General features: G+C 35.0%; 1 protein-coding gene and 1 non-coding gene across 2 annotated transcripts in view; one reads left to right on the top strand and one right to left on the bottom strand.

The window, feature by feature from the left end:
• The window catches only part of OCA2 (OCA2 melanosomal transmembrane protein), a 511,247-nt gene that overhangs the window by 316,951 nt on the left and 166,333 nt on the right, over nucleotides 1-27,963 (bottom strand). The window contains exons 13-15 of the mRNA XM_074231942.1: nucleotides 21,032-21,179; nucleotides 13,192-13,249; nucleotides 9,202-9,310 (exon numbers count right to left, since the gene is read on the bottom strand). Of these exons, the coding sequence (XP_074088043.1) occupies nucleotides 9,202-9,310; nucleotides 13,192-13,249; nucleotides 21,032-21,179 (315 nt within the window). The remainder of the gene's footprint in view (nucleotides 1-9,201; nucleotides 9,311-13,191; nucleotides 13,250-21,031; nucleotides 21,180-27,963) is intronic.
• Nucleotides 3,946-4,048, top strand: LOC141510535 (U6 spliceosomal RNA). The gene has a single exon (XR_012475005.1). It is a non-coding gene; the product is annotated as a U6 spliceosomal RNA (small nuclear RNA).

Here is a 27,963-nt window from a genome sequence, read left to right as displayed (position 1 = left end):
TTGAAGCATAACCTGACCTTTTCTCATTTCTCTTGAAAAATTATGAGGAAGATGGCAAAAATGAAGTATAAAATTGTCCCAGAATATTTGCTTTTATGTTTTTAAAATGTTTGCTTTAGTATTGCTTCAAAGATGATTTCTATGCAAAATTAGAAACAAAATAATTGCTGAGAACCCAAAAGAACTCTGCAGTGGAACCCTTTATCACCAAAACCATTGATTTTGTTCTTTTAAATTACCTAAGGAAGTTCTCTAATATTCTCACAGTGATTAAAAGTTCATAATGTTAAAATTGCATCAAGTCTAGGGTGTGATAAAGAATTCTGCAGCAACAATAAGATTTCAGATCCAATCTAACAAATGCAATTAAAAGTTATTACATTCTTAACACTCTAGCATTTGCCTTTCATGGTGCTCAGTAGAAAATTAAATATGTAACAATTCTCTATTTTAGTTTTATAAAGGCAAGGGGATTTCTCAATTTTAAGTGAAGGGAAGATAGCATATTATGGTCTGCTTTAAGATTATTTCCATATTCTAGAACACTGAAAATGCAAAGTGAAATAAACTGATACCACTGCTGTAGGAATGAAAGATGTTTAAACTTAATAATAGAATAATAAAAATCAGGTCTTGAACTCAGCATGCTAATTATGCCTGATTGATTATTTATGAATGAAAATAATGAGAATACAATTCTAGTTCTGAAAGTTTATAACAAAGACCTCAAATAAAAAAGAAATTAAGAATAAAGTAAGGCAGTAGCTAGGTGGTACAGTGGATAGAGCACTAGCCCTCGAGTCTGGAGGACCTGAGTTCAAATCCAGTCTCAGACACTTAATAATTTTCCTAGTTGTGTGACCTTGGAGAAGTCATTTAAATCTCATTTCCTTAAATAAATTAAAATTAACAAAGAAGAACAAAGAAAACTAAAGACTTAAATCACTTCCCATTCCATTCATTCAGAGATAATTTATTACAGTGTACCAAACCAACAACCAAAAAGAATTACTAAAGAAGGTCAAAGTGTAAATCCTGAATGAGATTAAGTTAGACCTAAGGACTAGGTAAGGACAACTAGTGGTCACCGCAAGGTGCAGTGGAGATTTTACTATTTTTAAGCTCTTTCCAAATTTCAGTTCCTCTGAGGCAACACCCATTTGGTGATTAAAGGTTAGGTAAGAATTGAGGCAAAGATGATCTACTTTGCCTTCTCAAAAGAATCAATCTAGGAAGGAAAGACCCTCAGAGTTTCTGGCCAGAACAGAAACAATTGCTATTTACACTCACTGTGAGCCATCAAAATCCAAATAAATGAACAAATGAGTCTTGGCCTAGTACCTGTTGCTGGCCAATCAATGAAAGCCAAAGGGATGAGTTTAAAGCTTAGTCAAGTAGATCCATTTGAATCCCAATGGACTTTTTCAAGGTCTGATTTTTCCAGAACTAAATTCAAGAAATTATAAATGAAAGATATTCTAGATACAATAGAAAAATTCCCCTTTCCAATCAACATGAATTAATTATGTACCTACAATGTTGTCAGACACATTGCTAAGAGCTGGGGATATGAAAATAAAAGACTAAAAATGGCCCCTAAAAAATTCAATTAATTTAAATTTAATTTTTATTTGCAATTGAATTACTATTTCTTATTAATTAAATTAAAATTTTAAAAATTCAAAGTTCATGGAATATAACCTTAAATATGCAACTAGTAGGTCAAGATCTCAAAGAAAACTAAGAAATCATCTCTTCTTCTCCCACTCATTTTACCCTAGTGGGAAACTGCAACCCAAATAGATGAGGTAACTGTCTCAAACTCTGTCAAAGCTGGGATTCAAATCCAGTTATGACTACAGCACTCTTTCTATCACACAATGATTTAAAGGAAATCTGTGGCAAATGTTATTATGAAATAAGTTAATCATCTTTCCCTGCAATGCCTTTTTTATAATAAATGCATGTTTTCACAAATTTACTAAATTACCTACATTCTTAATTGCTTTAAAATGAAGGTTATATGGAAAGTTGGAAATGTGAAGAATGATGAGAATTCCTTAAACAAATGGAATGATTGGAGTCAGGTGGGGTTAATCAGTAAAGGCTTCATAAAAATGAGGCTAGAGAATTTTGAAGGAGGCAAGGAATGTCATCTGGCAGAAAGCAATGAGGAAGGCATATCTAATTCTGGATTTTTGTCTCAAGAGGGACGTGAATTAAGTAAAGATAGTTTAGCAGAAAGACAGAGCAATGAATAAGGGACTGGAAAATATCATCACAAAAATTAAAGCAACTGGAATTAAGCAGGTTAGGGGAAAAAACTGAGGGTGTTGTTTAATAATGACCCTCAAATAAAACATTTATCTCATAATAAAGAATGATGGGGACAGCTAGGTGGTGAAGTGGATAAAGCACCGCCTTGGAGTCAAGAGTACCTGGGTTTAAATCCGGTCTCAGACACTAAATAATTACCTAGCTGTGTAGCCTTGGGCAAGTCACTTAACTCCACTGCCTAGCCAAAAAAAAAAAAAAAAAAGAATGATGAACAGCTAATTTTAGTCTATGCTGAAAGCCAAACAAGAGGAAAATTATAAAATATCCATTCAACAAACATTTATTGAGGCCAACTATGTGTGGAAAAGTATACTAGAGGAGATATCAAGCTTCATGGCACTTAGCCTCTAGTAAGTACTATTCAATGAGATCCGCATGCTAATGAGTATGTAGAGGGTACTAAGTATGATGCAATCTCCCTTATAGACTTTGGAATATGCACAAATGTGACAGCAGTTTCCTGAATATTGATCATGTGGTGAAGAAAGGTCTTCTTTGTTTAAGTAATAAACATTCATACAAAATATTTCCATTAACACATCTCTGGTTCTCTTTCTAGTGGTGAGGGAGGCAATTACTGTTTCTCAGTGGGGAGAGGAGAACATGCAACAACCTCCTACTATCACCTTTCTATCTCCCCACCTGGAAAACACATGATTATACCTGTTTCTTGGACTATTTGTATATGAGTTCATGCTACCCAAGTACCAAAGTGGCACAGGGGAGAATGTATTATCAGTTTAGGGGAATGTTTTATACTTCCTTTCTTGCTATATCTTCTCAATAAATATCCTTTTGTAAAAAATTAAGTGACATTTAAGTGATCACTTAATTGATTAAGTGATACTAGGGCATTAATTACTGGGTCAATCAATGATATTAGTAAGAAATTAACTACAACTGGCTATTGCTATTAGGTATAATATAGCAGAATTGGGGGGGGGGGCTGATGACCTAAGTGAGTTTGACCTTTAAAAATTAATTAAATTAAGTTTGTTAACCTCCAGAGTTGTCCTAATAAGATACAACTGTCTCAAGAAAGAACAAACAGAATCAGCGTAACATACATATTCGTTAAAATTTCTCTAATCTTGCTGATAATACAGGTGGGGGCCCTCTCAAAAAGAAAATCCAACCCCAAAATGGAGTTTTAGAGACAGATTCTTATACAGTTAGTATCGAAAAATTACTTTATGGTTACCAAGGGAGCAGCCCACAACTCAGGATAGGGCGGGGGACAATTCATAATGGGGAGGGGAACTGGATTTCAGATATTCCATTAAAAATGTGTTTTATCAATTATACTAAAGACCTTCACAAGACAATGTGAATCTTCCTCCTTCCATATGTCAGAGCCACATTATAACCTTTGATACAATGAGATTTGTAATTGGTATTAGAGATCAACAGAGTTTAAACCAACAACATTAGAAAGAATAATCCCTCAGGGATATTCCTAAAACACTAAAGGGGAGATTAAGATTGTTCTGGAAACTCTACCAAACTCAGCGTTTATAAGATATAAAAGAGAGTGTGCTCCTGTGGGAGTCTTTGCATGCTCAGTGTATTTCCAACAGTCCAAGTGAGTGGTAATAAAGGTTTGTACCTTGCTCTCTTGGGGAGCACACATACAAAATTGGAACAATGGAGAGAAGATTAGTATGGTCCCTGCAAGGATAACATGAAAATTCATGAAAAGTTCCATTTTTTAATAGCATAAGGGAGAGATCCCTTCTGTCTGAGGACCTGGGAAAGATACTGAGAAGTTATGATAGAAGTGATGAGCCTCAAGTCAACCTTTGCAGGATGAATGGGCTCATTATCATTGTGGGATAGGTTGTTCCAGGGCATAAACATCATATTTAGCAAATATATAGTGGGGGGGGGGGAAGCTCAGGATGGGAATCCATCTGACCTATGTTGGCAGAGTAGCCAGAAGACCCCATGGTCTGCTTCCTAACCCAGTTGTGTCTCCCTTTGCAAATGGAAGACTTAGGCAGGAATCATGGACTATTCTGTTTTCCAGTGAGTCCCCTGTGTCTCAGAATTGCCCTCACCCTAATAGCAATTTGAGTTTATCTTGCTGATAGAATTTGTCTTCTGTGTCCAATGTAGCACAGGAATTTTGATTACTTGTGTCTATCTTCAAACATCATCAGCCAGTGACTCCCACTGTGGGATCATATGCTTCAAGAATGAAGGTACAAGAGAGTCAATTCCAGCCCAGTGGGGTTTCTTTTCCCTGTTTTATCTCCCTAGCAGTAAATTGTAAGCAAACAGTTGTTATGGAGACAGAGGCTTATTTGGAAGAAAAGCTTTAAATTCAGTAGTGGAGGGTTAAGATCTTTGCACTTAATTTTGGAATCAATAAGTGAAAAAATATTAACTGAATGCCATCATCCCCTGTGATCTCTGCCAAGCAGAATACAACAGTAAACAAATAGCCTCTACCCATAGGGAGCTTGCAACCTAGTTGAAAGGATGACTTATGCCCATTAGAGAATGAATAGAACTTTGAATAGGTATCCCAGAAGCTCAGAGGACAAAAAGATCTCTTTAGTTCATAGGTATGGTAGAAAGAATCCTAACTTGGGAGTCCAAGAAGTTGAGGTGAATGCCCACAATCACTAGCTGCATAGTCTTGGGGAAAGCCCTGACTTCTCTGGGTCTCAGATTACTCATCTGTAAAAGAGGGGGTTGGACTAAATGATCTTTGAGAGCCCTTCCAATTATGAATCCTTTGATATGATGGCCTTTTACAGTGGAGAAAACAAACCCAGAGGAGGAAACATGTGGAGGGCAGGACAGAAGATCATGAGTTCTAGATGATTCTCAGTTCACTTTCAGTAGTAACTGCAGCCAGTTCTGAACCTTTGAAATGCAATCCTTTGAATTACTTCCATTTAATTCATCATACATATGCTGACCACCTACTGTGTACAGGTTCCCTTCCAGTCTTCTACTGCCCCCTCTGCAATCCTTAGGTGTTCACAGTATCTCACTGTATCCCAGGCTTTGAGAATTATGAGAGAACTCTGTCAAAGGAGGCACCTGTTCTAGTCAAGACCAAACCCAGGCAAGATGAGATTCCACCTAGTCTGCCCCAGAACCTTTGAATTCAAGGAGATGAGTTGGGGACCCATTTGTAACAAGTTGTCTTTTTAGCCTTAGAGGAAGAAAATCAATGGTCTCAACTTAATTCTACAAATATTAACTTACTGTCAAGGCACTCTGCTAGCTATTGGGAATGGAAAGACCTATAATGAATGAGTCATCTGCTCTCATGAGTCATCTGCCACTGGGGAATACAATGAGTACCCAAAATAGCAAATACAAAGTAATGCCATGTTTCTAGCAGGAGAGAACTTTAATATCTGAGGACATGAGGAAAAGACTCAGGTAGAAGATAGCACCTGAACTGAGAATTGAAGAAACTAATGTTTATACAAAGCAGAGTGAAGAGGGAGTGTCTCAGTAACTTGGAGGAGTGACTTACTGATTAAAGTTTGTGACCTTCCAGTTTACCTAGCATTCCTTAAATTCAAATATGTAATATTAGAAATGGCATTTTAGCAATTAATATTCTCTAGAAATTCAGGGAAAGTTCATGAATTGGGAAATGGCTGAACAAATTGAAATTACCAGGTGAGGGAGAAGAATGGAAAGAATAGACCAAAGAATATGAATACTAGTCCCCAAAGACGGTTTGAGACTTACTCTGGCTCTCTCATTTCCATCTGTTGAGCTCCCCACCATAATCCTGATCTCCTGATCTTTCAATCTAGACTTAGCATGTCATGAATGAATAATTGAAATAAAGATTATGTGCAATTATAAAAATAAAATAAAGTTTTGTCCTAGGGTGCTGAAAATGGGGATAGAGAGGAAGGGTGGATATGAGAAAAGTTATGGAGGGGATATTAATAAAATTCAATCAATTAATAGAGGAAAAGGTCAAAAGTAACTACAAGGTTGTGAATAAGAGATACTAGAGTAATGGAGAAAACACAGATGACAATAATGAAGTTAAATTTAGGAGATTCACAGTTAAGAAGAAAGCAAATAAGTTCAGTTTGGAACTTAATGAGAAAAAGTTACTGGGGAGATATTCAACTGGAGATATCCAAAAGATTACTGAAAAATATAAGCATGAAGTAGGAATGGTAAGGACTGAAAAGAGAGATTTTAAAATCACCTGCACAGAAATACAGGAATATGCAAACAAATCTAAGAATTCAAAAGAAATAGATTATCTACAAAATATAAACTGCCCAGATTAAAAGACTACTAGAGATCTTAAATCACAAAAATCTCAGAAAAAGAAAAGAAAAAATACTACTTATAATATAATTCTGAGAAGAAAAAACAATCCTAAATCAGAAGGAATTCTGAAACTTTAAAGAACAAATTATATTTATATTATATGAACTATTCTAAAAAATAAGAATGTATGCTACCAAATTCAACTTATGAGACAATATAGTCCTAATACCTAAATTAGATAGGAATAAAACAAAGAAAGAAATCATACAATAGTGTCATTAATGAATATCTATTCTAAAATATTAATTAAAATTACAGCAAAAAGATTTAGTAATTTATCCAAAAAAAATAACTTACTATGATCATGTATATTTATACCAGGGGTATATTATGATTAAACATTGGGAAAGCAACATGCTAAATCATATTAAAAACAAAAAGATCCCAAACCTTTGATTATATAAATACATGCATACATATATACATATATAAATGCATACATGTTGACTACAACACTTGTTTATGCTAACAAAAACAAGATATCCAAAGTGTTGGCATAGAAGGATCTTTTTAATGTAATATAAAACACCTATCTAAAAGAAAAAAAACTAGCATTATATGCAAATGGAATCCACCAAAAGATTTTCTATTTATACAAAGACAAAGTAAAGATGATTCCTTTCCTCATAGGTATAGACATTCTAATTATAACAATGAAGCAAAAAACAGAAATGAAAGGCATGAAGACAAGCAATACAAGAGATAAAACTACCCCTATTTACTGAAAATGTGACTATTTACTTTAAATGGAAGGAAGGAAGGAAGGAAGGAAGGAAGGAAGGAAGGAAGGGAGGGAGGGAGGGAGGGAGGGAGGGAGGGAGGGGAGGCCAGACAAGGAAGACACTTTGAAAGTTATTTTTTGAGTTTATTACAGTTACAAGAAAAGTTGGCCATAAGTAATTAAAAGCTTAAATTAAATGTACAATCTTCTTCTATTTCACATATGAAATGCCCATTTTAACTGATATGTGTTAAGTTCATAATAAAAAATACAGTGGACCAATTTTCACTTCTTTGAAACTCTTTCTCATTTTCAGTAAAAAACAGTTCATAATCTAGGATTGCTATTTTCTGCTCTTTTTATCTTAAGTATATAGTTCAGCTAAAGTAAACTAATGGTAAATATAACAAACACAGCACAAAGCTTGGATCTTTAGAAGTATTAAGACCAGTCACCATCATTTCTTCTCTTTAACCCTTCTGAGAATTTCCCTGTGCTTCTTTCTTAAAAGGAGTACACCGTTAACTAAAGAAAAAGAGATTCACTACTACTGAGAGACTTTTCTCTTCAAGATCCTTTTACCTTATCCTCACCCCAACAAGAAGAATGATCCACCAAAGGCTGCATTGATTCCATAGCTGCTATGTGAGTATATAGCATGTTAAGTCAGACACCTTTAAGGTTCCTCTTAAGAATTTTGTAAATGATTTCATGAACATGGAACACACTGGTACAGGATCAATCGACATGGCATGCCCTCATCAAAGAAGGTACTGTACTCTATGAGCAAAACAGAAGTAACTCAAAAGAAACTCAAAATTCGCAAATTTAGAGAAACCTCCCCAAATGTTCATAGGGTCTATTTGTGCCCTACCTGTGGTAGAGCCTTCTGAGGACTTGCCAGTCTTAGTACACACTGTAACTTGCCTCTAACATAGTGATGTCATTTTGGACTCCTTATAGAACAAAGAACAAGCATCTAGGAATGCATCAGAGAAATGGCTGCAATAGAAGTTCTCCATCTGAAGGACTTTCAGGAGTAATTTGAAAGCAAGGCACCAAGTGCAAACATTGTGGGTTTAAATATTCCAATAAGAAAATTTAACCAGTGGCAAAGTTTATGATACCAAACTACCGATTCCTGAACCTCCAACTCCAACTAACTGATTCATCTCTCACTCAGACTTAGTCTCTCTTGATTTTTAATTATTCAGATGTCACTATTGTCTTTGGAACCACAAAATCATCTTTTTCCAACATTTCTGAAAAATTACCCTTACAAGATCAAATCATTGACCACCAACCTTGACTTGGTCATACCACAATTGTCCCCACTCTTACCCAGTGGCCCAGATCAGAACATTCCAACTAAAACCTCTTTCTAACTCTTTCCTACCATGAAAATGTTTCACAAAAGGAAAAAAAGTCTCTACCAGGTCTTACATGAGTTTGGTGGGGAAAATGGTATAAGACCTAGGAATCTTTTTTTATAACAGTAATGTAAAATTTAAGGTAGCTAAAATGACTCAATGGTTATAGCCCTGGGCCTCAAATCAGGAAGACCTAAATTCAAATACTAGCCCTGGCAGGTCACTTAACCTCTGGTTCTCTTAATCCACTGTAGAACAATGGAGCAACTGCTCCAACTCTTTGCCAAGAAAACTCCAGGCACATTATTGGTGTTCTTAGGATCCACAGGGTCACAAATAGTCAAACACAGCTCAACAACTGCAATAGTATAAAATGTGTTATCCCCTTTGTCTTTAATATCAGAGTCAACATCTATCAATAATAATAAGAAAAAAATCCATACTACTCACCAAGTTCTAGGTGAATGCCTGGTACAAACGAATTGAGAAAGAACATTAAGATGACAAATCCCAGCACAGTCAAACATTTGATGAGGAGAATTTTATCTGCTATTCTATGCTGTGAAAAGGAAAAACAAAAGTGTGTTACCCAGCATATTCTTCTTAATTCAGCAATGTGTTCATATTTTAAAGCATGTATTGCTTTTATTGAGACCTTTCATCTCAGAATAATCCCTCTTTATCACCCTATCAATTGAGCCATTGTTTGCAGTGGAGATGTACAAAGAGGGAGGGTAAGAAGCAGCAGCTTAAAAAACTTACTCAGCATTGGGGCTGTGTCTAATGATCATGTTTTATAATACCCCACACTTATGTTCCCCTATTACTACATTAAAGAAAAAAGATAATTTTTCTCCATCAATCTCTAGGGTCAGATTTAATCATAATTTCATAGAATTCAGTTACTTTTTGTGTTTGCTGTATCTGTAATACAAGGCCAGAGCCCTTTAGGGTAGAATTATTTCATTTTTTATTGTAAATTAATGCTTCATGGTTGATGAAAGATAGAACAAAATTGGTGAGAGCACAAAAAGGAGAGCTCTAAGTTCAATTTTTGATCCTGCTTAAAATCCCATCAAAGCCCTGGGGTTTCTTCAAGCTCCATAGTTGCTTCTGTCGTTTCTGACTTCCAACTTCAAGAGAGAAGATGGAAGAGACCAACATGTGAGAAGCTAATAGTCTCCATCATGTATGTCCCTATTCCCACCTACTACACTACAGGGAATTTCCCTTGGTGGGGAGATCTAGGACTCCCTTGGTTTAACTGAGTTACCTCTTTCATGATGGAAGAGCATCTTCATTTTGCAATGACTGGTAGATATTCTCCAAATCCTGCTATGGACTTGGATAAATGGGTTTCTCTGCTACCTGCTATTTTGTGATCATCAGGGAACGAGTGTTTGATGGGAAAGGAGTTAAGCTTGGAATCTAGAGGTTGAGGGTCCTCCTTTCCTCAGTAATGAAGAGTGATCAGAAGATAACTTGAAACTGAAATCATATTTATGCCCTAGACCAAGAATATTTAAAAGAGCAGGGAGAAATATAATTCTAGATCAGTGTCCCCTTTCTCAGAGGACAGCTGAGTAACCAAGCTTCTGGACCTAAACACCTGCTTCCCCTTCTGTCAAGAACTAAATCTTCCTTGCAGAAATGGGTAAAGAGGCTAGAGATATCTGTTCTGAATTCTGTCTCTCCTTGAGTCATTCAATGACACTTCCATGCTACATAGTCATTGTATGCATATATATATATATATATATATATATACACATATATATATATAATATATGTGTATGCATACATGTATATATAAATATACATATATATATTATATATTATTTTCTGTTTCTGCTTCATTTTGTGTCAATATATTTATCCTTTTTTTTTAGTTTTTGAAAGGCAATGGGGTTAAGTGATTTGCCCAAGATCACACAACTAGGTAATTATTAAGTATTTGAGGTCACATTTGAACTCATGTCCTCCTGACTCCAGGGCCAGTGCTCTATCCACTGTGCCACCTAGCTGCCCCCAATATGTATATCTTCTTATCATGCTTCTAGAATTCTTCATCATTTCTTTGGGCTATCATTAGGAAAATTCATTTATTTAGGAATTCTTTATCAAATGAGAACTTGTTTTGTTTCCAATTCTCTACTGCCACCAAAAGTACTACTATGAAAATTTTTATCTCCTTGGCATATATACATCTAGCAGTAGAATCTTTGGGACAAAAGTGATATTGTCACTTTTAAAGCATATCCCAAACAGGCAATTTATTCATAAGTTCTACCTGATCTGAACAAGTACCATTAATTATTTTCCTCAAAAAAAAAGAAAGAAAAGAAAAGTCAGGCTTGGATGGAGGAAGGAGAAAAATCTTAGAAAGAAACAAATAGATAAAATTTGTTAAAAGAAAAATTACAAATTAAGTATAATTTTATAAACATGTCAAAAAGGCAAATCATGATTTAGAAATATAGGAAGGTTTCCTAAAGAGCCTGAAAAGATATGAGAGAGATACTCTTTCACTATATTGTACAGAAGGATTTTGAAGTACAATCTGTCCTTGTCTCAGCACAACAGTAAAAGAGAGAAGTACTTATCAATATCAAAGATATCCTTAAATAGAAAAGTACCATTAGACTGACTGAGGAATTTAAAGATTTTTCAAAACCACATGGGTGGAAGTAGATATTCAGTTCAATATTCTTCCTGTTTTATAGAATACAATACCATGACTTCCCAGTTACCAAGAAAAGCAAACCTTCCTATTTCCCTTGCAGCTGGAGGAGGATGGGTATGCTCTCATTGCTGAATAAAGCAATGTAAGCTATTTGCCTACCAGTTGTTAGAAACATTTGCTATCTGTTGATCTTCAAACCACAGGTTCCTGGGGCAAGGACAATCTGGAAAGAGATTAGAAAGAGAACTTCTACTAAACTAAGGGAATCTGGCTGAAGCAGAGAAACAGAATGTTTCTGGGATATCCACCTGCTAAATTTTCACACCTACACTATTTAATTCATGACATTGGCATCCCCTTGGTGCTAGCAGTACCATTTCTCTTCTATTAAATAAAGTCACCTCAGAAATGAAAAGCAATTTTTTCCATTCCTCTGTTCAAAGATTTGAGATTGCTGTTAATCTCCTGCCAATACAAACACAAATGTTTACAGAAAAGCTGTATCCATCCAATGTACGTTAGAAGCGAAGAACACACAGCTGTTCAAAGGGGGAAACTTTAAGGCTTTTAGAAGAGAATGATGCCCTATCTGTGCCCCTATTACCTTGTTCCTACTAGAAATACACATGTAAGGGAAGGGGTAAGAGAAAGCTACCTATTAATGAATAGATGAGTTAGCAGGCTTCATTTTTGATAGCATAGGCTAAAGAAAGCACCTGAGCCAAACAAAATCTCTGCCATCTCCTGCTTGGATGCTTAAAATGCTTTTTAGAATACAAATATGAGTAGAAGAAAAGGTGTAAAATTCTAGCTACAAAGAATGCTAAATTAAAGAAACAGAGAACTTGGTTAAAATCCTAAATCAGCCATTTATTACATATATGACCCACTCAGGTAAGTTAATCTCCATAGTCCTCAGTTTTCTTATATGTAAATTAGTGTGGACTAGATGACCTGTTATTCTCTAAATCTTTAATTCTATGAATAAGATCAATTTGAGAATTTTGAGAGAGGATGTAAATGGGATATTGGGTGGACAAAAATAAGTAATAATAGATATCAGCGCAATCAAAGAGAAATTTTTCCTACTTCAATGAATTAAACTAGAACTCAACATGTCCCCAAGCATTTTTAAACCATCAGGTATAATATATGCTACATGAAAAATGAATACAACCACAAATGTATTGCAATTATTTCTTTCCAAAATATTTGGTTTCTCTTTATTAGGTCAAATTAGGAAGATTATTTCACAAATGCTCTTTTCTTCCTATCTATATACCAAAATTATGTTGGATAATAAATATAATTAATGGCATTCTCTTCCACATGTTTTATAAATGAGTTTCTATTCTAAATCACTGTTGCCTTTGGCTGCCATGTCCCTTTACCTGGCAAAAATATCAGCTATTCATTGTCTATGGAAGTTTATAGGCTCTTTAGGCCTCCTTTTTATGATTGGTTTACATTGATTAACTTTTCCACCTGATTATTTAAAATAATTATTCATGTATCCAAAGTCCTTCATTATAAAGCAATTTGATCTAAAACTTGGGCCTACTGACTTGAACTCCAGTATGCTTGTTACATATCTCCTATCAGTATTTAATCAGCTATCACCCATCCTTGACCCTAACCCCCACCAAAAAAATCAACATAGTACTAGACATTTTATCATAATCCATGGATATATTAAGAAATGAATATCCAGCTTGAAGAATTCTTTAAAAATAAGATATAATCTCATTATTATTTACCTTTTTTTGTAGCTCCTGAATATTTGTCTCCCAGTTTTTATCTTCTTGGGAAATTTGTCTAAAAGAAAGATTAACGCTTATTATGCTTCCTGGTGACAATAACAGTGAAATCTACTTCAATAAATAGCATTTTTAGCACAACTCCCTCCTGCTTATAGAGTTGACTAACTGCTAGTCACTTTTTAAATCTTGTCTCCTAACTAGTTAACTTGATTCTTTCTTCCTCTGAATGAAGGAAATTTAATTTCATGTCATTTTCAGATAAAAAATTGGATGTGCATTTCTATTAGACATTTATTCTCAATATTATTTAACTTTCATTTTATAATGGAATTTTCAAATCTTAGCCTAGATTATCACTAAAGTAAAACTTTCATCATAATGCTCAAGGAACTTTGCTATTAGCAATAATGGATTTTTATATTAATGCATCCTGCCTCAAGTATCTTTAATGGTAGTGTCAAACTGATATCCAGGTACAGGAGTAAAAAGCAACTAAAAGAAAGATTGTTTGATATTTTTGATTTTAGGTTTAGAGTTAACCAATGCTATCATATCCAAAGCATATTGAAATATGGGCCCTACCTTGTATTGTGAAGATACTTGTGAAGAAAACATTTGCTTTTGTCATTAGCAAGTATAAGGCCCATAAAGATGCTCTGAGCACAGTTGCCTAATCAGTATCTGATGAGTTGAATTGAATTTGTCACTAAGACTTTAGATAAGTCATATTCCACATGTTTTATGAATGAGTTTCTATTCTAAATCAGAATATTCAGAGTAGTAAGTAACATAATGGATAGGGCTCTGGGCCTGGAGTCAGGAAGAAATTTACATGTGTGACGTTGGGCAAGTCAACCATTTGCCTTAGTTTCCTCATTTGTGAAATGGAGGGCAATAATAACACCTCTCTCACAGGGTCTTTGTGAGGATTAAATCAGATAATATTTGCAAAGTACTTGTGTACAGTGCCTCTCACATATTAAGCATCCTACAAATATTAGCTATTGTTATTAACTGAAATGGATCCCAGTGGTCAAATTTAACCCATAGCTGAAAAATAACTCCCCTGCAGCATGGCTGTTCAGTGACTTCAATACTTCCAAAGAGCCAGAACATAACACTTCCAAAAACAGCCCATTCTATTTTTGGATAGTTCTAATTACTATCGTGAGGCAAGTGTTTTTTGCAAATTTGTCTATCTACAAGCAAGCATCATTAACTTTTTCAGTTCTGTGTTTTACTGTTAAGAATAAGTATAATGTCTGTTCCATATAACCACCCTTAAAATATTTAGAGATAGGTATCAGATCACACCTTAATATTTTCTTTTTCAGGTTAAATATCCCCAATTCCTTCAATCAATTTTTGTTTGGCCTAAAGTTCTCTACTATCCTAGTTTTCCTCCTCTAGATTGTTTACAATTTATCAATATCATTTCTAAATATTGACATCTAGAACTTAACATAATAGAACTAGAACCTAGAATTAAACATAATACTCTAGATATAACCTAAGCATGACAGAATACACAGGCATTATTATTTCCCTTTGCTTCTCCCTAGGAAACCCAAGATCATGCCTTTCTTAACTGACATATCAAACAGGTGACTCATACTTGACATAAAGTCCACTAAATACCCCTGAATTTTTTCAAATGAATCACAGTCCCATATGAGACTGTTTTTATTTTCAGCCACGTAGTTTTATACATATGCCTGTTACATTTCATTTTATTCAATCTGCCTGGTTCAGTGTTCCAGCCTGATGGTGTCAAATTCAAATAGAAACAAGCACCACTAATCCATATCTAGCAATCCTAAAATGTAATTATATCTGTTTTATTGTACTTTATTTACTAAAATATTTTCCAATTATATTTTATTCTAGTTTGAATAGTATCACTGGCATCATGCTTGAAACCTCTGTTCTAGTCCATCAAGCTGTTTTTTAAGTCATTAGGATTTAACTATATTTATTACATATTCTAAAAATTATAATTAAATTATTAATTAATTATAATTAAATATTACTGTTAAATATAACATAAAATAATAGTGATCTCACTCAGCTTTATATCTTCTGTAATTCTGATAAGCATACAATCTATGGATTTTTCATAATCTTGATAAAAATTACTAAATAGCAAATTTCTGAAATCTCAGTGATCTCAAAGATGCTTAAACTGATGACTTTTTAATCAATTGGTCTCAAATCATTAGTTACCACTTTTTAAGTCTGGACATTATATCATTGTTGATCCCATATTTCTTCATCTATTCCACAAGAAAAGCATGAGATACCAGTCAAATGTTTGCTAAAAGGTGAGTCATATCCTGAGCAATTCTTGATTTATCAGTTGAGTAACTTATCAAAAAAAAAAAAGGAAATAATATTAGAAAATCTGGTCTGTTTTTGATGAAACCATGCTGACTTATTCTGAATGTTGCTTCTTCTGCTAAATGTTCACTAATGATTCTAATATATTTCAAAATTTTTCCAGGAATTGAAGATAAGATCATTGATCTATAGCTGGCATAATCCATTCTCTTCTGTTTTGAAAATCAGAATATTAGTCTTTCTCCAATCTTATAAGACCGCTCCCAGACTCTATAATCTTTAAAAGATCACTATCAGTTGTTTAGCTTTTATGTCTCCCAATTCTTTCAGGACTTGAGGATATAATCTGATGAACTCATTAGGGTAACTACCTTCTCTTAATATTCCTTCATCTCATTATCCATTTTTATGTGTTTTTCAATCCAAAGATCATTATTCTTGGCAGAGGTAATTGGTGTAATATAAGAATTACCTTCAGTGATCATTGTCTCATCCACCCCCAAGCAGGCCTTACTCCTTTTGACATTTTCCTATTTCTCAATATAACTTGGGAAAAAAACTTTCAAAATATTTTCTTTCACAGTGATTAGAGCACCAGCCCTGAGTTCAAATGTGACCTCAGATACTTAATAATTACCTAGGTATGTGAAGTTGGGCAAGTCACTTAACCCCATTGCCTTGCAAAACACACACACACACACACACACACACACACACACACACACACACACACACACATTTTCTTTAACTTTCCTCACCAGCACCAGCTTATTCTGAATTTTAGGACTCCAGATACTATTTAAATAGAATCATTAAGTACTATTATATTCCTCTTCTCTTTCCTGACCTTGCTTCCATCTCTGAACTTTGTCTTGAAAATTTTAAGTTGGTCTGTGAATTTCCTATTCATCCAAATTCATTGCTTTAAATGACTCCCCTTTTCCTATCTTGGTTTCCTTATCTATAAAATGATGTCTAAATTCCTACCGGTTTCAAAAATGTATGATTTTAAGGGAAACACTCATGAAAATTCAGTCATTCCTTATGATGTTTTTACATGTATGTTTATTTTTAGCCTGTTTGCAAGCTTGATATAAGCTGCATGTTTATTAGAAAAGATTGTGTTAAACAAAACCAAATAGCCAAACTAAAGGGAATCTAAATACAGACATTCAAGATAGAATTTCCTCCATTTTATATTTGGGAGCTGTTTTGTATTCCAGTTCTAAAAGATTTAGGTTATCAGCATCTGACTGTACTGAATGAAGTGTACTGTATTGCCCATAACTCAAGCCATGTATCTACCCTAAGTAAAATTAGAATGATCTTCCTGACCTATCAAAAAATGGTGCCTTATCGAAGATCTACTTTAAGATTTGTAACATTTTATCTGGAAGACTGTATTTTATAGTTATCATAAATTTCAGTATGTGAGATTCAGGCTTTTATCTCTCAAACATGAAGCCTAGAAGATAGTTAAACTGAGGGACTCCTTCAGTGAGTCTTTTGCAATTTCCACATTTCATATTTTGTGCCCGAAATCAGCATTACATTTTTATTTCTAGTTGGTTGCCCTGGTTACAGGCTATCCAGGAAGGAATGCTTTCTATAATTTCTGCACATAAAATAATTCTTCATTGTTCTGGAACAAACAAAAATCCATCTGCATTATTCTAGATGAATTTTCTTCTCCTCCCTATGTCCAAGGCTCTAGATTGAGCTCATATCCTCTAGGATGCTTCTTCCATCTGTTGTTTCCAAAACCAAAACAAGTGGGAGTTATTCTAGTCAACAGAACTGTTTAAAATTAAATTCTACTTCTAAATTTGGATTCAATATGCTAGTACCAGAAGAATTTAGAATAGTATATATGCATTCTTTTGACCTGCCTTTTTATTGAATTACTTGAGCTTAAAATTTTAAGAGACTTCTATAATACAGTTAAGCAAGTGAATCCTGACCCCAGTTTTACAACAACCTTGTTTCTTTCAAAGAACTCTCATTGAAGTACTGAAGTGCAGTTCATTCTAATAATCAAAATGATATGATTTTGTTCCTGGTTCTTGAAAGCTATAACATAGTGTGCCAGTTCCTACCAAGCTAAAAAATATAGACCTAGTAAGAAGCTATATATCTGTTATCCTCATTCACCATTTGGTCTCTTTCTTTGATTACTAAAGCATGCCTCAATAAAGGGAGCAGTCAAAGGATTTCACATTCCTGAAATCACAGATCTTTGGACATACTAATATCAGAAATTTAAAATTAATGCACTGAATGCCAGATATTTATTGGCAAAATCAAGGATAAAGAGGAAAAGGAAAGGAAAGCTAAGACATGAAAACAAATAGACTTGTATCTGGGAATTTAATGGACTTCTTTGCTCTTCCCTTACCATGATAAATCTCTGAAAAAAATCTTGGAAGAAACAAGGTGACTTCCCAGGAGTCAACACAAGATACACACAAATGTCACTGGATATTTTCAGGGTGAAAATGAGAGACCATCCCTTAGCTATGGTCCTGACTGAGAAGCTAAAGAGTCCTCTAGTAAGAGGAAATCAACAACCCTGAGCAATGCAAACGTGCTTTTGGTGAGAGCAGTAAAACTAGCTAATTCCTGACCAACCAATGTCATGTGTTCATACAGAGAAAGCAGGGCAATTGGGGAACCTTCTGTAGACACTGGAGTCAAAGAAAGCTCCCAGCTTTAAACAGGTACTGACTATGCTAAGTGACTGACTCCTTTTCATCCTAGAGACCAGCAAGAGTCTACAAATTTTGAACATACATATTCCAAGGAATCTCAGGGTCAGCTACCACTTGGAAAAGGTGATTGGAGATATGAATATGACCCAGAGGTTTGCCTAGGGCAACTAAATGGCAAAGTAAGTAAAGTACCAGTGCTGAAGACAGGAGGACCTGAGTTCAGATTCTACCTCAATCTCTCACTTAGCTGTGTGACCTTGGGCAAATCACTTAACCCTTATTGCCTCACATTCAGGAACATCTCCAGTTGTCCTGATTTATATCTGACCACTGGACTCAGGTGACTGTAGAGGAGAAAGTGACTGCATAATACCTCCCTCACTCAAATCCAATTCAATATACATATCATGGCATCACTTCTCCAATAACATGCTCTTCTTCAAGAATGAAGGACAAAAATATCATCAACATCATCTTTCCAAAGACTGTAGAAGATCATGGAGGGCTTATTAAAGTGATATACTGGCTAGAAGTTGCCAGCCTTAAGCTCTCATTTGACAAGTATTGTAGTAGTAATAAAAGAATAATATTAATAACAACTAGAGGGGCAGCTAGGTGGTGCAGTGGATAAAGCACCAGCCCTGGAGTCAGGAGTACCTGGGTTCAAATACGGGCTCAGACACTTAATAATTACCTAGTTGTGTGGCCTTGGGCAAGCCACTTAACCCCATTTGCCTTGCAAAAAAACTAAAATAAAAAAGGAAAGGCAGGAAAGATAGAATGTACTAGGTTGTGAGGGTTTTTTTAAGTGATAAACTAAAGAATTTATATTTGATCCTAGAGGCAATAGGGAATCATTATAGATCATTTAATGGAGTGAGGTAATATGATCAGAACTGAACTTGAGGAAAATCCTTTGGACAGCTGTATTCAGGATAGATTTGAAAGGAGAACAAATGGAAGCAAAAATACCAATTAGGAGACTACTGCAACATTTCAGGTCAGAAGTAATGAGAACTTAAATTATCCATTAGTAAGCTGTGTGAGCAAAGAGAAGGGGGCAGATCTGACTGATATTATGGTAATATAATCTACAGGTCTTGGCACCTAATTAAAAATGTAAGATGAGGGATAGTAAGGAGACTAGGATGGTTGAGGTCTGTGGTTCAAACATAATTGACTAGCGATAAGTTTTGAATAAGTTAAATCCTTTGTACTTCAAAACATATTCAAAAACTCAATTCAAACTCATGCAAAACTCTGTCTCTATGTCTGTATCTCTGTGTGTGTGTGTCTCTCTCTCTCTCACACACACACACACACACACACACACTCACACACCTTCTGTCTTATTTCTTATTATGTGACAATTCTGGAGTGATTTGCATGCATGGACCTTTAGAATTACTTAGAGCATGAAGATATTTCGAAGGAATTTTCTTACCATAACCCAAAGGGCAAAGACTAAGTACAGGGAGCAAAAAACCTTGAGGCAGAAATAAAAAAGTTCAGATGACAGGTTTAAATTAAGCCTAGGGATGCTGCTGGCCTCCTCTGGTTGGCAAGGTACAACTAGTTGGGTATCTTATGCACCAAAGCAATTAAAATACCATCTAGAATAAAGACCTCTCCAGATTGCAACTGCAACTCAGAAGAAAAACAAAAGATGGCAGCAGAGAGCAAGAGAGAGCTTGAAGAGAGTTTCTTTCCCCCCCCCCCCCCCCCCCCCCCCCCCGGCCCCTTGCGCAATTTAATACTAATTTACTAACTGGCAGATTGCTAAATTGTAGGGGTAGGGAACAGTGCTTCAAAAAATTGCCCACCAATGTTATTTTCAGAACTTGCAATTTTGTAACCAAAAGCTTAATGATCCTTCCCAGAATCCAGAAATGAGTCAATTCTGTGAGGCTGGTTGCTACTGTTGTTATTCCTTGGTTCTTGAAGAAGACCATGACATCAGGTAGGTGATATCATGACATGTAAATGAATTGGATTTAAGTTGGGGAGGGGAGGAAGGGTTTATGCAGAGTACAGCAACATGAAGGAAAACTGGAGTCCAGGAATGAGTTAACCCACCTATATATATGATTTCTACAAGTGTATCTTCTCTAACATTTGTTCCTAGATCATGTATGTCCTTTAAATAGATATGACCTCTCTCAAATAAGTTCCACCACCATCACCACCACTGTGTATTCTCTCTTAACAGTGGTAGGAAAAACTGTTAGAGCAAATCAAGATATACTTTATGTATGTATACATATATATATATGTGTGTGTGTGTGTGTATATATGGAGGAATAATTGTTGCCATTTATTTTGTTGTACTGTGTATATAAATGTATTTTGCTTGAAACAAATTTATTCTTTGATTAGTCTGATATTTAAAAAGTCTTGTGAACTATAGATTGAAGCTTATGCTATGCCAAAACATGCCTTAAGTCTAAGGTACCTACTAGAGTCTATAATTAAGGAAGACAGGCTATATGTACTTAGTGGAGAAGCGAAGAGTCATATAATAGAAATTAGATGTTCTCTAGCCTTTTTATTCAAGTTTTATGGCTGGGTGTTGGAATTCTTTACTTTTAACAGTGATATCAAGAGAGTTTGCTTTAGTTTTTGCTCTTTAAAATATCTTGACATTCATTATATAGATTAAGATCACATTTCAATATAAATCCCGATAACCACCTAAATGGCTTGATTCCAATGGGACTCAATTGATCTTAACATCAGTAAAAGAAAAGATTACAAAAGTTCTAAGCCCTATGACCATGATTGACCTACTTTACCTTTGGAATGTTTTGAGCTTCTTCTTGAGCAAAAACTCCAGAGTTAAAACCTTCTGCATGAGGAGGCATTTTACTGCTGTCTCTTCCCGACTAGCAGGATTAATTCGTTGTGCTGTCAACTTCCAAACATGGATTTCATGTTTCAATTCTAAGAAGAGATTGAAACACAATAATATTGAGTCATACATTAAAAACAGGTCACCTGGCAAAGTGAAGTCTGCAAAATATAAACACTTAAACAGCATCTTGATCCAAAAAGCCACTTGACTAATAACAGACCAAACAAACCAACCAGATGAAATACAAAATAAAGTGAAAATCAGTTCTTTCTGAAAGTCCACATTTCTCATTTTACTGTGTACCCTACAGCAAACAATAAAATATTTTTTAATAACCTTCTCAATGAAGAAATGCAATTGAAAATATATAGCTAAGGGTGAAATTGTACTTAGATAGTCTTAAATGGCAGAATCCTGGAGTTTTGTTCTGTTTGGTTTTTTTTTCTACTTGTAGTACTTCTCTGAACTATACTCATACTGACCTACTTTTAACCTAGGCTTTTAACTTTCTTGTTGGAGACATTCTATAGTATCTTCCCCTTGAGGAGTTCCAGAAGTGGAACTTGCCAGGGATAAGGCATCTCATTGAGGTTCTTCAGAGATCACCTTTTAATAAGACTTTTGGTATCAGGCGGGTTATAAGAAACCCAGTTAATTCAACTATGATGCTTTCATCAACTCACTTTCTCTGTTCCCTTCCACTCTTACATGCCACTTATCTCAAAATCATTTTAAAGAGGAAAGGGGTTTTAATTGAAAGGCTACTGAAGGCAGGCTAATGTTGGTGAAATGTTAAAATTAGCATAAGGTTACTCAAGTCAAGCTATAAGTGTACTCTATTTTCTGTAGTACATTCCAGTTGACATTGATGAGCTGTGAGGGGAAAACTATAAATAACATTTTTCTATGCACAATTTTCTTCTTATGGGCTTAAAATGTTTCATCGAAGCAGAAGTTTCCCTTGAGCTGACCTTTTATGTGCTTTGCAAATGCCTCACAAAATGCATTAAGAGAGAAAGAATATATTTGGTCACTCCTCCTCTTTCACCCTCCACCCCTCACTCTCAAGGGATAAATTTCTTTAGAATCCTCCCAATGCTTTATCTGGACATATTTTTTGCATTTCTGTTGACCTGTCTTACCAGACTTTTTGAATACTTGTCTTTGTCCTAATGAAATTATGAGTTTCTTGAGGACAAGAACTATATGATATCTACCCTTGTATTACCTGGAATAATAATTTTCCATCTGATTTCCTTTTATTAATTTTTATCTGCTGGATGACGGGCAGGGTCATTTCTCCCAGTTAAGAAAGTTATTGAGCTATATCCCTTGCAATGTGAAATTTTTTTAAGACCTCAAACATTCCTTAGATAAGAAATCAAAAAGGGAGTCAAAATTTCCCCAAGTAATTTGACTGACTATATTGGAGAAAAATTCTTCTAACACTAACTCTCCCTTCAATATAAACCTATCTTTTAAATCAGTCCATTGTAGATCCTTCTAAATGTAATTTATTTGTTACCTGACTTAATTTACCAGTAAAATCAAACCAGATATAGGGGAGATATGAGATTAGGATTCTGTTTAACTAAGATTATATAACTTTTATGACATTGAAAAAAACCTGAGATTACAAATTCATCTTTTTTAACTTTTATGACCAAAGAAGTTGTATGAGATTATAATATGCAAAAGAATTGATTCTCTGTTTGTCTGACATAATTTTGCCTATAAGAAGACTTGTAAGAATCCTAATCTTGGATCAGAGTTATTTTTCTATTCTCTGAGCATTAAGCATTGCAAAACCTTGGTTTTTACCTAAATAATATATTTTGATATTTTTATTTCAACAGTAATCACTTCACAAACTTAAAAAGACGTTTTTCCCATAACAACAGCACAATTCCTTAAATTCCTTAGTAGTTACATTAAATACATGAATTTATGATTTTTATTAAATATTAAGAATTAGTACATTTAGCATTTGGCTTTTAATAAAAATTATAGTTTTTTGAAATTTTAAAATAATTATTACTTAATTGCACTAGATGATCTTTAAGCTTTAACCCATTATTAATTGTCTATGATACTGATACTTAACTACACATTTTCCTCCCATAGGAGAACAACCTTATAAAGCAGCAAAATCTATGAAAATAAGGTAGCCAAAAGTTTTTTTTTAGTTTTAAACTGAAGTACAGATTTATGTTTAGGTAAGTTATTAAAGAAAAAAAACTGTAATTTAATTAAATTTTTGTTGTTTGCCCTTCTTTCTCAAAGAAGACCATAACATGAAGGTGGTGATGCCATGACTAGAACATGAATTGGATTTGAGTGAGGGGGTGCTATATCTCACTTTTTTATTTATTTTTTTTATTTACACATTACTAAAATAGTCTTGTTTAAGAGTAAACATAATTGCCCTCCACAAAAATATAAAACCTCATGAGAAATGAAGTAAAAGAAAAAGAAAAAAAATGTGTTTCAGTCTGTGTTCTGATACCATCAGTTCTGTCTTGGGTGGATCACATTCTTTATCATAAGTCCATCATAGAAGTTACTTCCTTATTTTTCCACAGTTGTTGCTGATTGTAACACCCTCCATCCATTCCTCCTCATTACCATCTATTATATTTTCTCTCTTCTTTCATTCTGTCCCTCTTCAAAAATGTTCTGTGGGGCAACCAAGTAGCACCAGCGGACAGAGCACCAGCCCTGGAGCCAGGAGGTCCCAATCCCACATCCCACCCAGAGACCCAGCAATCACCCAGCCCCATGGTCCCAGACAGACCACCCAGTCCCAGCACCTTGAAAAAAAGTAAAAAAAGAAAATGTGTTTTATCTATGTTCTCCTATGATCCACCCTCTCCTCTATCATCCACATCCCCCTGTCCCCCTTTTCTCCTTTTTCCTCTAGATTTCTATACCCTATTGAGAGTGTATGCTGTTTCCTCTCTGAGCCATTTCTGATGAGAATGAAGGTTCCCCCATTCCCCCTCTACTTCCCCCTTTCCATACCATTTCAAAAGCTAAATGAAATATCTTTTGTATGAAATATCTTAGCCTATTCTACCTTTCCTTTCTCTTACTCCTGGTACGTTTCTCTTTCATCCATTGACTCTATTTTTACAATATATTATATCTTCAAATTCAGCACTCCTATGCCTTGTCTACCTATGCTCCTTCTACCTGCTCTATTAAATGAGAAGGCTCATATGAGTATTATCAGTATCATCTTTCCATGAAGGAATACACACAGTTCATTATTAAGTCCTTCATAATTTACCCTTCTTCTTCACTCTCTATGCTTCACCTGAGTCCTGTACTTGAAGGTCAAACTTTCTGTTCAGCTCTGGTTGTTTCAACAAGAACATTTGAAATTCCCCTGTTTCAGTGAAAGTCCATTTTTTCCCCTTAAGAGGATGTTCAGTTTTTCTGGGTAGTTGATTCTCGGTTGCATTCCAAGATCTTTTGCCTTCCAGAATATTATATTGCCATATGAGCACTTAATGTAGATGTTGCTAAGTCCTGGACAATCCTGACTATAACTCTATGATATTTGAATTGTGTCCTTCGTGCTGCCTGTAATATTTTCTCTTTGACTTGGGAGTTCTAGAACTTGGCTATAATATTCCTGGGGCTTGTTTTTGTTTTATTTTGGGATCTCTTTCTTGGGGAAATCAGTGGATTCTGTCATTTGGGATTTTACCCTCTGCTTCTAGGATATCAGGCCAATTTTCCCAAAGGAATTGTTTACAAATGAGGTCAAGGCTCTTCCTGATCATGACTTTCAGTTATCCCAATAATTTTTAAATTGTCTTTCCTGAATCTATTTTGCAGATCAGTTGTTTTTTCAATGAGATATTTCACATTTTCTTCTAGTTTTTCATTCTTTAGGCATTGAACTATTGTCTTGATTTCTCACAAAGTCATCAGCTTCCTCTAGCTCCATTCTACATCTGAAGGATTTGTTTTCCTTCAGAAAGTTTTCTTATCTCTTTTTCCATCTGGGTCAATTCTGCTTTGTAAAGCATTCTTCTCCTCAATAACTTTTTGAACAGTTTTATCCATTTGACCTAAGCTGGTTTTTGACATGTTATTTTCTTTAGCATTTTTTGGGATCTCCTTGACTAAGCCACTGACTTCATTTTCATGTTTTTCCTATATCTCTCTCATTTCTTTTCCCAATTTTTCTTCAATCTCTCTTATTTGATTTTCAAAATCTTTTTTGAGCACTGTCATAGCCTGAACCCAACTTCTATATTTCTTGGAGAATTTAGAAGCAGAAGCTTGGACTTTCTCATCTTCAGATTGAGTATTTTGGTCCTCCATGGGACCAAAGTAATTGTCGATAGTCAGGTTGCTTTATTTCTGTTTACTCATTCCCCCAGCCTGTGCCCTGTTTTGGGGGTGCTTCCTGAGCTTTTGAGTATTATTGGGACACCCTACACAAGGACTTCAGTGTGTAACTGCTCTTCTGGTCTGTAAATGACCACAAGCTCACCCCTCTGCCACAGGACTGTGATTGGGAGGGGGGTCCCTGCTCTATGGGGGGGCCTAGACTGTGACCAGCATCTGAATGTGGTCAAAGCCCCATAGTCCTGTTCCAGGGACAGAGGACAGATCTCCTCGGCAGTCTCCCTCCACTCCCTTACCTTTGGTAGGCTGAGTGCTCAGGGAGCAGCTGCCCAGCAGTTTCTGTTGGACAACTCCTTCCACCATCTTGGCTCCACCCCCTGTATCTCACTTTCACCTCTAGAGTCATCTAAATCCAGGGGTCAGATATTAATCAGAACAACTGGAGATGATCTTATATTTAATTCAATATCTTCTTCATAAAAGTACACATACTTTTCTACTGAGAAGTTTCATACCTTATTAAATAAGTGATTGTGATATGCTGATAAAAGAAAAGATTGGTTGACACATTAGGCTTCCCAAATCTCATGTAATTAAATATCCTATTAAGAACAAGAATCATGAAAAAATATGATTGCTGAAAGACTTCAGTTATAACTCAGAGATATAAGCATCCAATTGGGTGTTTTTAATTTGGGTAAATAAAGCATTTATCATAAAAATCCCAGGAAAATACCAAAAATTAGTCCACCTTCATTTAAAGACAAAAATAAAGCAATAGCTTCCATTTTTTGAAGGAGCTAATTAGAACCAAACACACTTAAAGAAGATAAATCTTAGCCCTACCTTTACTAAAGTGCAGAGCAAAGGACAGATATGACTATATTTTAGAGGTCTGATTCCCCATTAGTTCCCATAAAGATAAAGGTATATCAAGATCAGAAACAAAACTTCTTGAAAGTATATAAAGGTTATCTTTATCAGTTATAGTCTCTGTTTTGTGTCCCTCATTTAATGTTCCTATGCATCCTAACTGGTGATATATGTGTATATAGCAAAATAAGTGGCATAGTGGATAGAGTTTAAAAAGACCTAAATCCTATCTCATATATTCTAGCTATATGATCTTAGCAAAGTTACACCTTACCTCTTTCTCAATTTTCTCATTTATAAAATGAAATAACAATAGTATCTAACTCATAAGACTGTGAGGATCAAAACCAAACAGACCACATTTATAAATTGCTTTTTGAACTTTAAAAATGACACAAAAATATTTATTATTATTATTATTATTATTAATAGCATAATGTGCCCTAGATTTATAAAAGACCTGTTCCATTGCTACTTCCCTCACATTAAATGCCTTAACATGAAATTGAAGGTATCCTCTAATGAGGGAAAAAGCAAACACATCACTGTGTGTGAGATGAGGAAAGAGTGGTGAATGGATATATAAATACAGAGAAACTTGAACCTGGGGTAGCTATCCTGGGGACTTCTATGGAGAGAAGGTGCCCCTAGGTGTTCTATATGTAAAGTGCATTACAAATTTTACAGGACTATGTAAATGCCAGCTATTATTGGCCCTCTTCTCCCCCTGCACTATTTCCCTTGGCAAATTATTACATTTACACAGCTTTACCTATCACTTCTAAGCAGATGACTTAAATCTCTATCTACCTCTGACTTTTCTTTTAGACTTCAAATTCACAATCCAACTAACTATGCAATACTTCATCTGAATATATCACTAACATCACAAATCCAGCTCATTCAAAACTGAGCTTCTTTTATTTACAAGAAACATTCTTTTCATTCTGATTTCATTATTTCATCAATCTACCCAATCTCTTTCTTTTGAAACCATGGGGACATGTTTGACTCATTTTTCCTCCTCACTTCTCATGCCCAATCGGTTTTCAAATCTTATTGATCCTCTAAAATTTCTCTCACTTTTAACATCTATCTAAAATATTCTGCCTCTGAAAAACTCACTGATCCCATAGCTACTATCCCTTATTCACAACTTCATTACAAGCCACTTGATGGTTTCACTCTACCTTTTATCCTGCTGTCACACCATTCTTTATATATAGATCTGGTCAAGTTACTATTGTACTCAAAAAACTTCTGTAGATCTTTATGTTTTCAAGAACTGAATTCCTATGCCCAAAGAGCATTAAAAATGTGCATACCTTTTGATCGCAATACCACTACTATGTCTATACACTGAAAAGATCATGAAAAAAGGGTAAAAACATCACTTGTACAAGAATATTCTAATAGTAGTTCAGATTGTAGTGGCAAAGAATTGGAAATTGAATGAATGTCCATCAATTGGAAAATGGCTAAACAAATTGTAGCATGTGTATCTTATGGAACACTATTGTTCTACTGGAAACCAGGAGGGATGGGAATTTAGAGAAGCCTGAGAAGACTTGCATGAACTGATGTTGAGTAAGATGAGCAGCACCAGAAGAACATTGTACACCCTAACAGCAACATGGG

This window comes from Macrotis lagotis, chromosome 1, assembly GCF_037893015.1.
Source record: "Macrotis lagotis isolate mMagLag1 chromosome 1, bilby.v1.9.chrom.fasta, whole genome shotgun sequence".
In the NCBI taxonomy this organism is placed as follows: domain Eukaryota; kingdom Metazoa; phylum Chordata; class Mammalia; order Peramelemorphia; family Peramelidae; genus Macrotis; species Macrotis lagotis.
The sequence above is the reverse complement of the archived record's forward strand: the minus strand, read 5'-3'. Positions and strand labels throughout refer to the sequence as shown.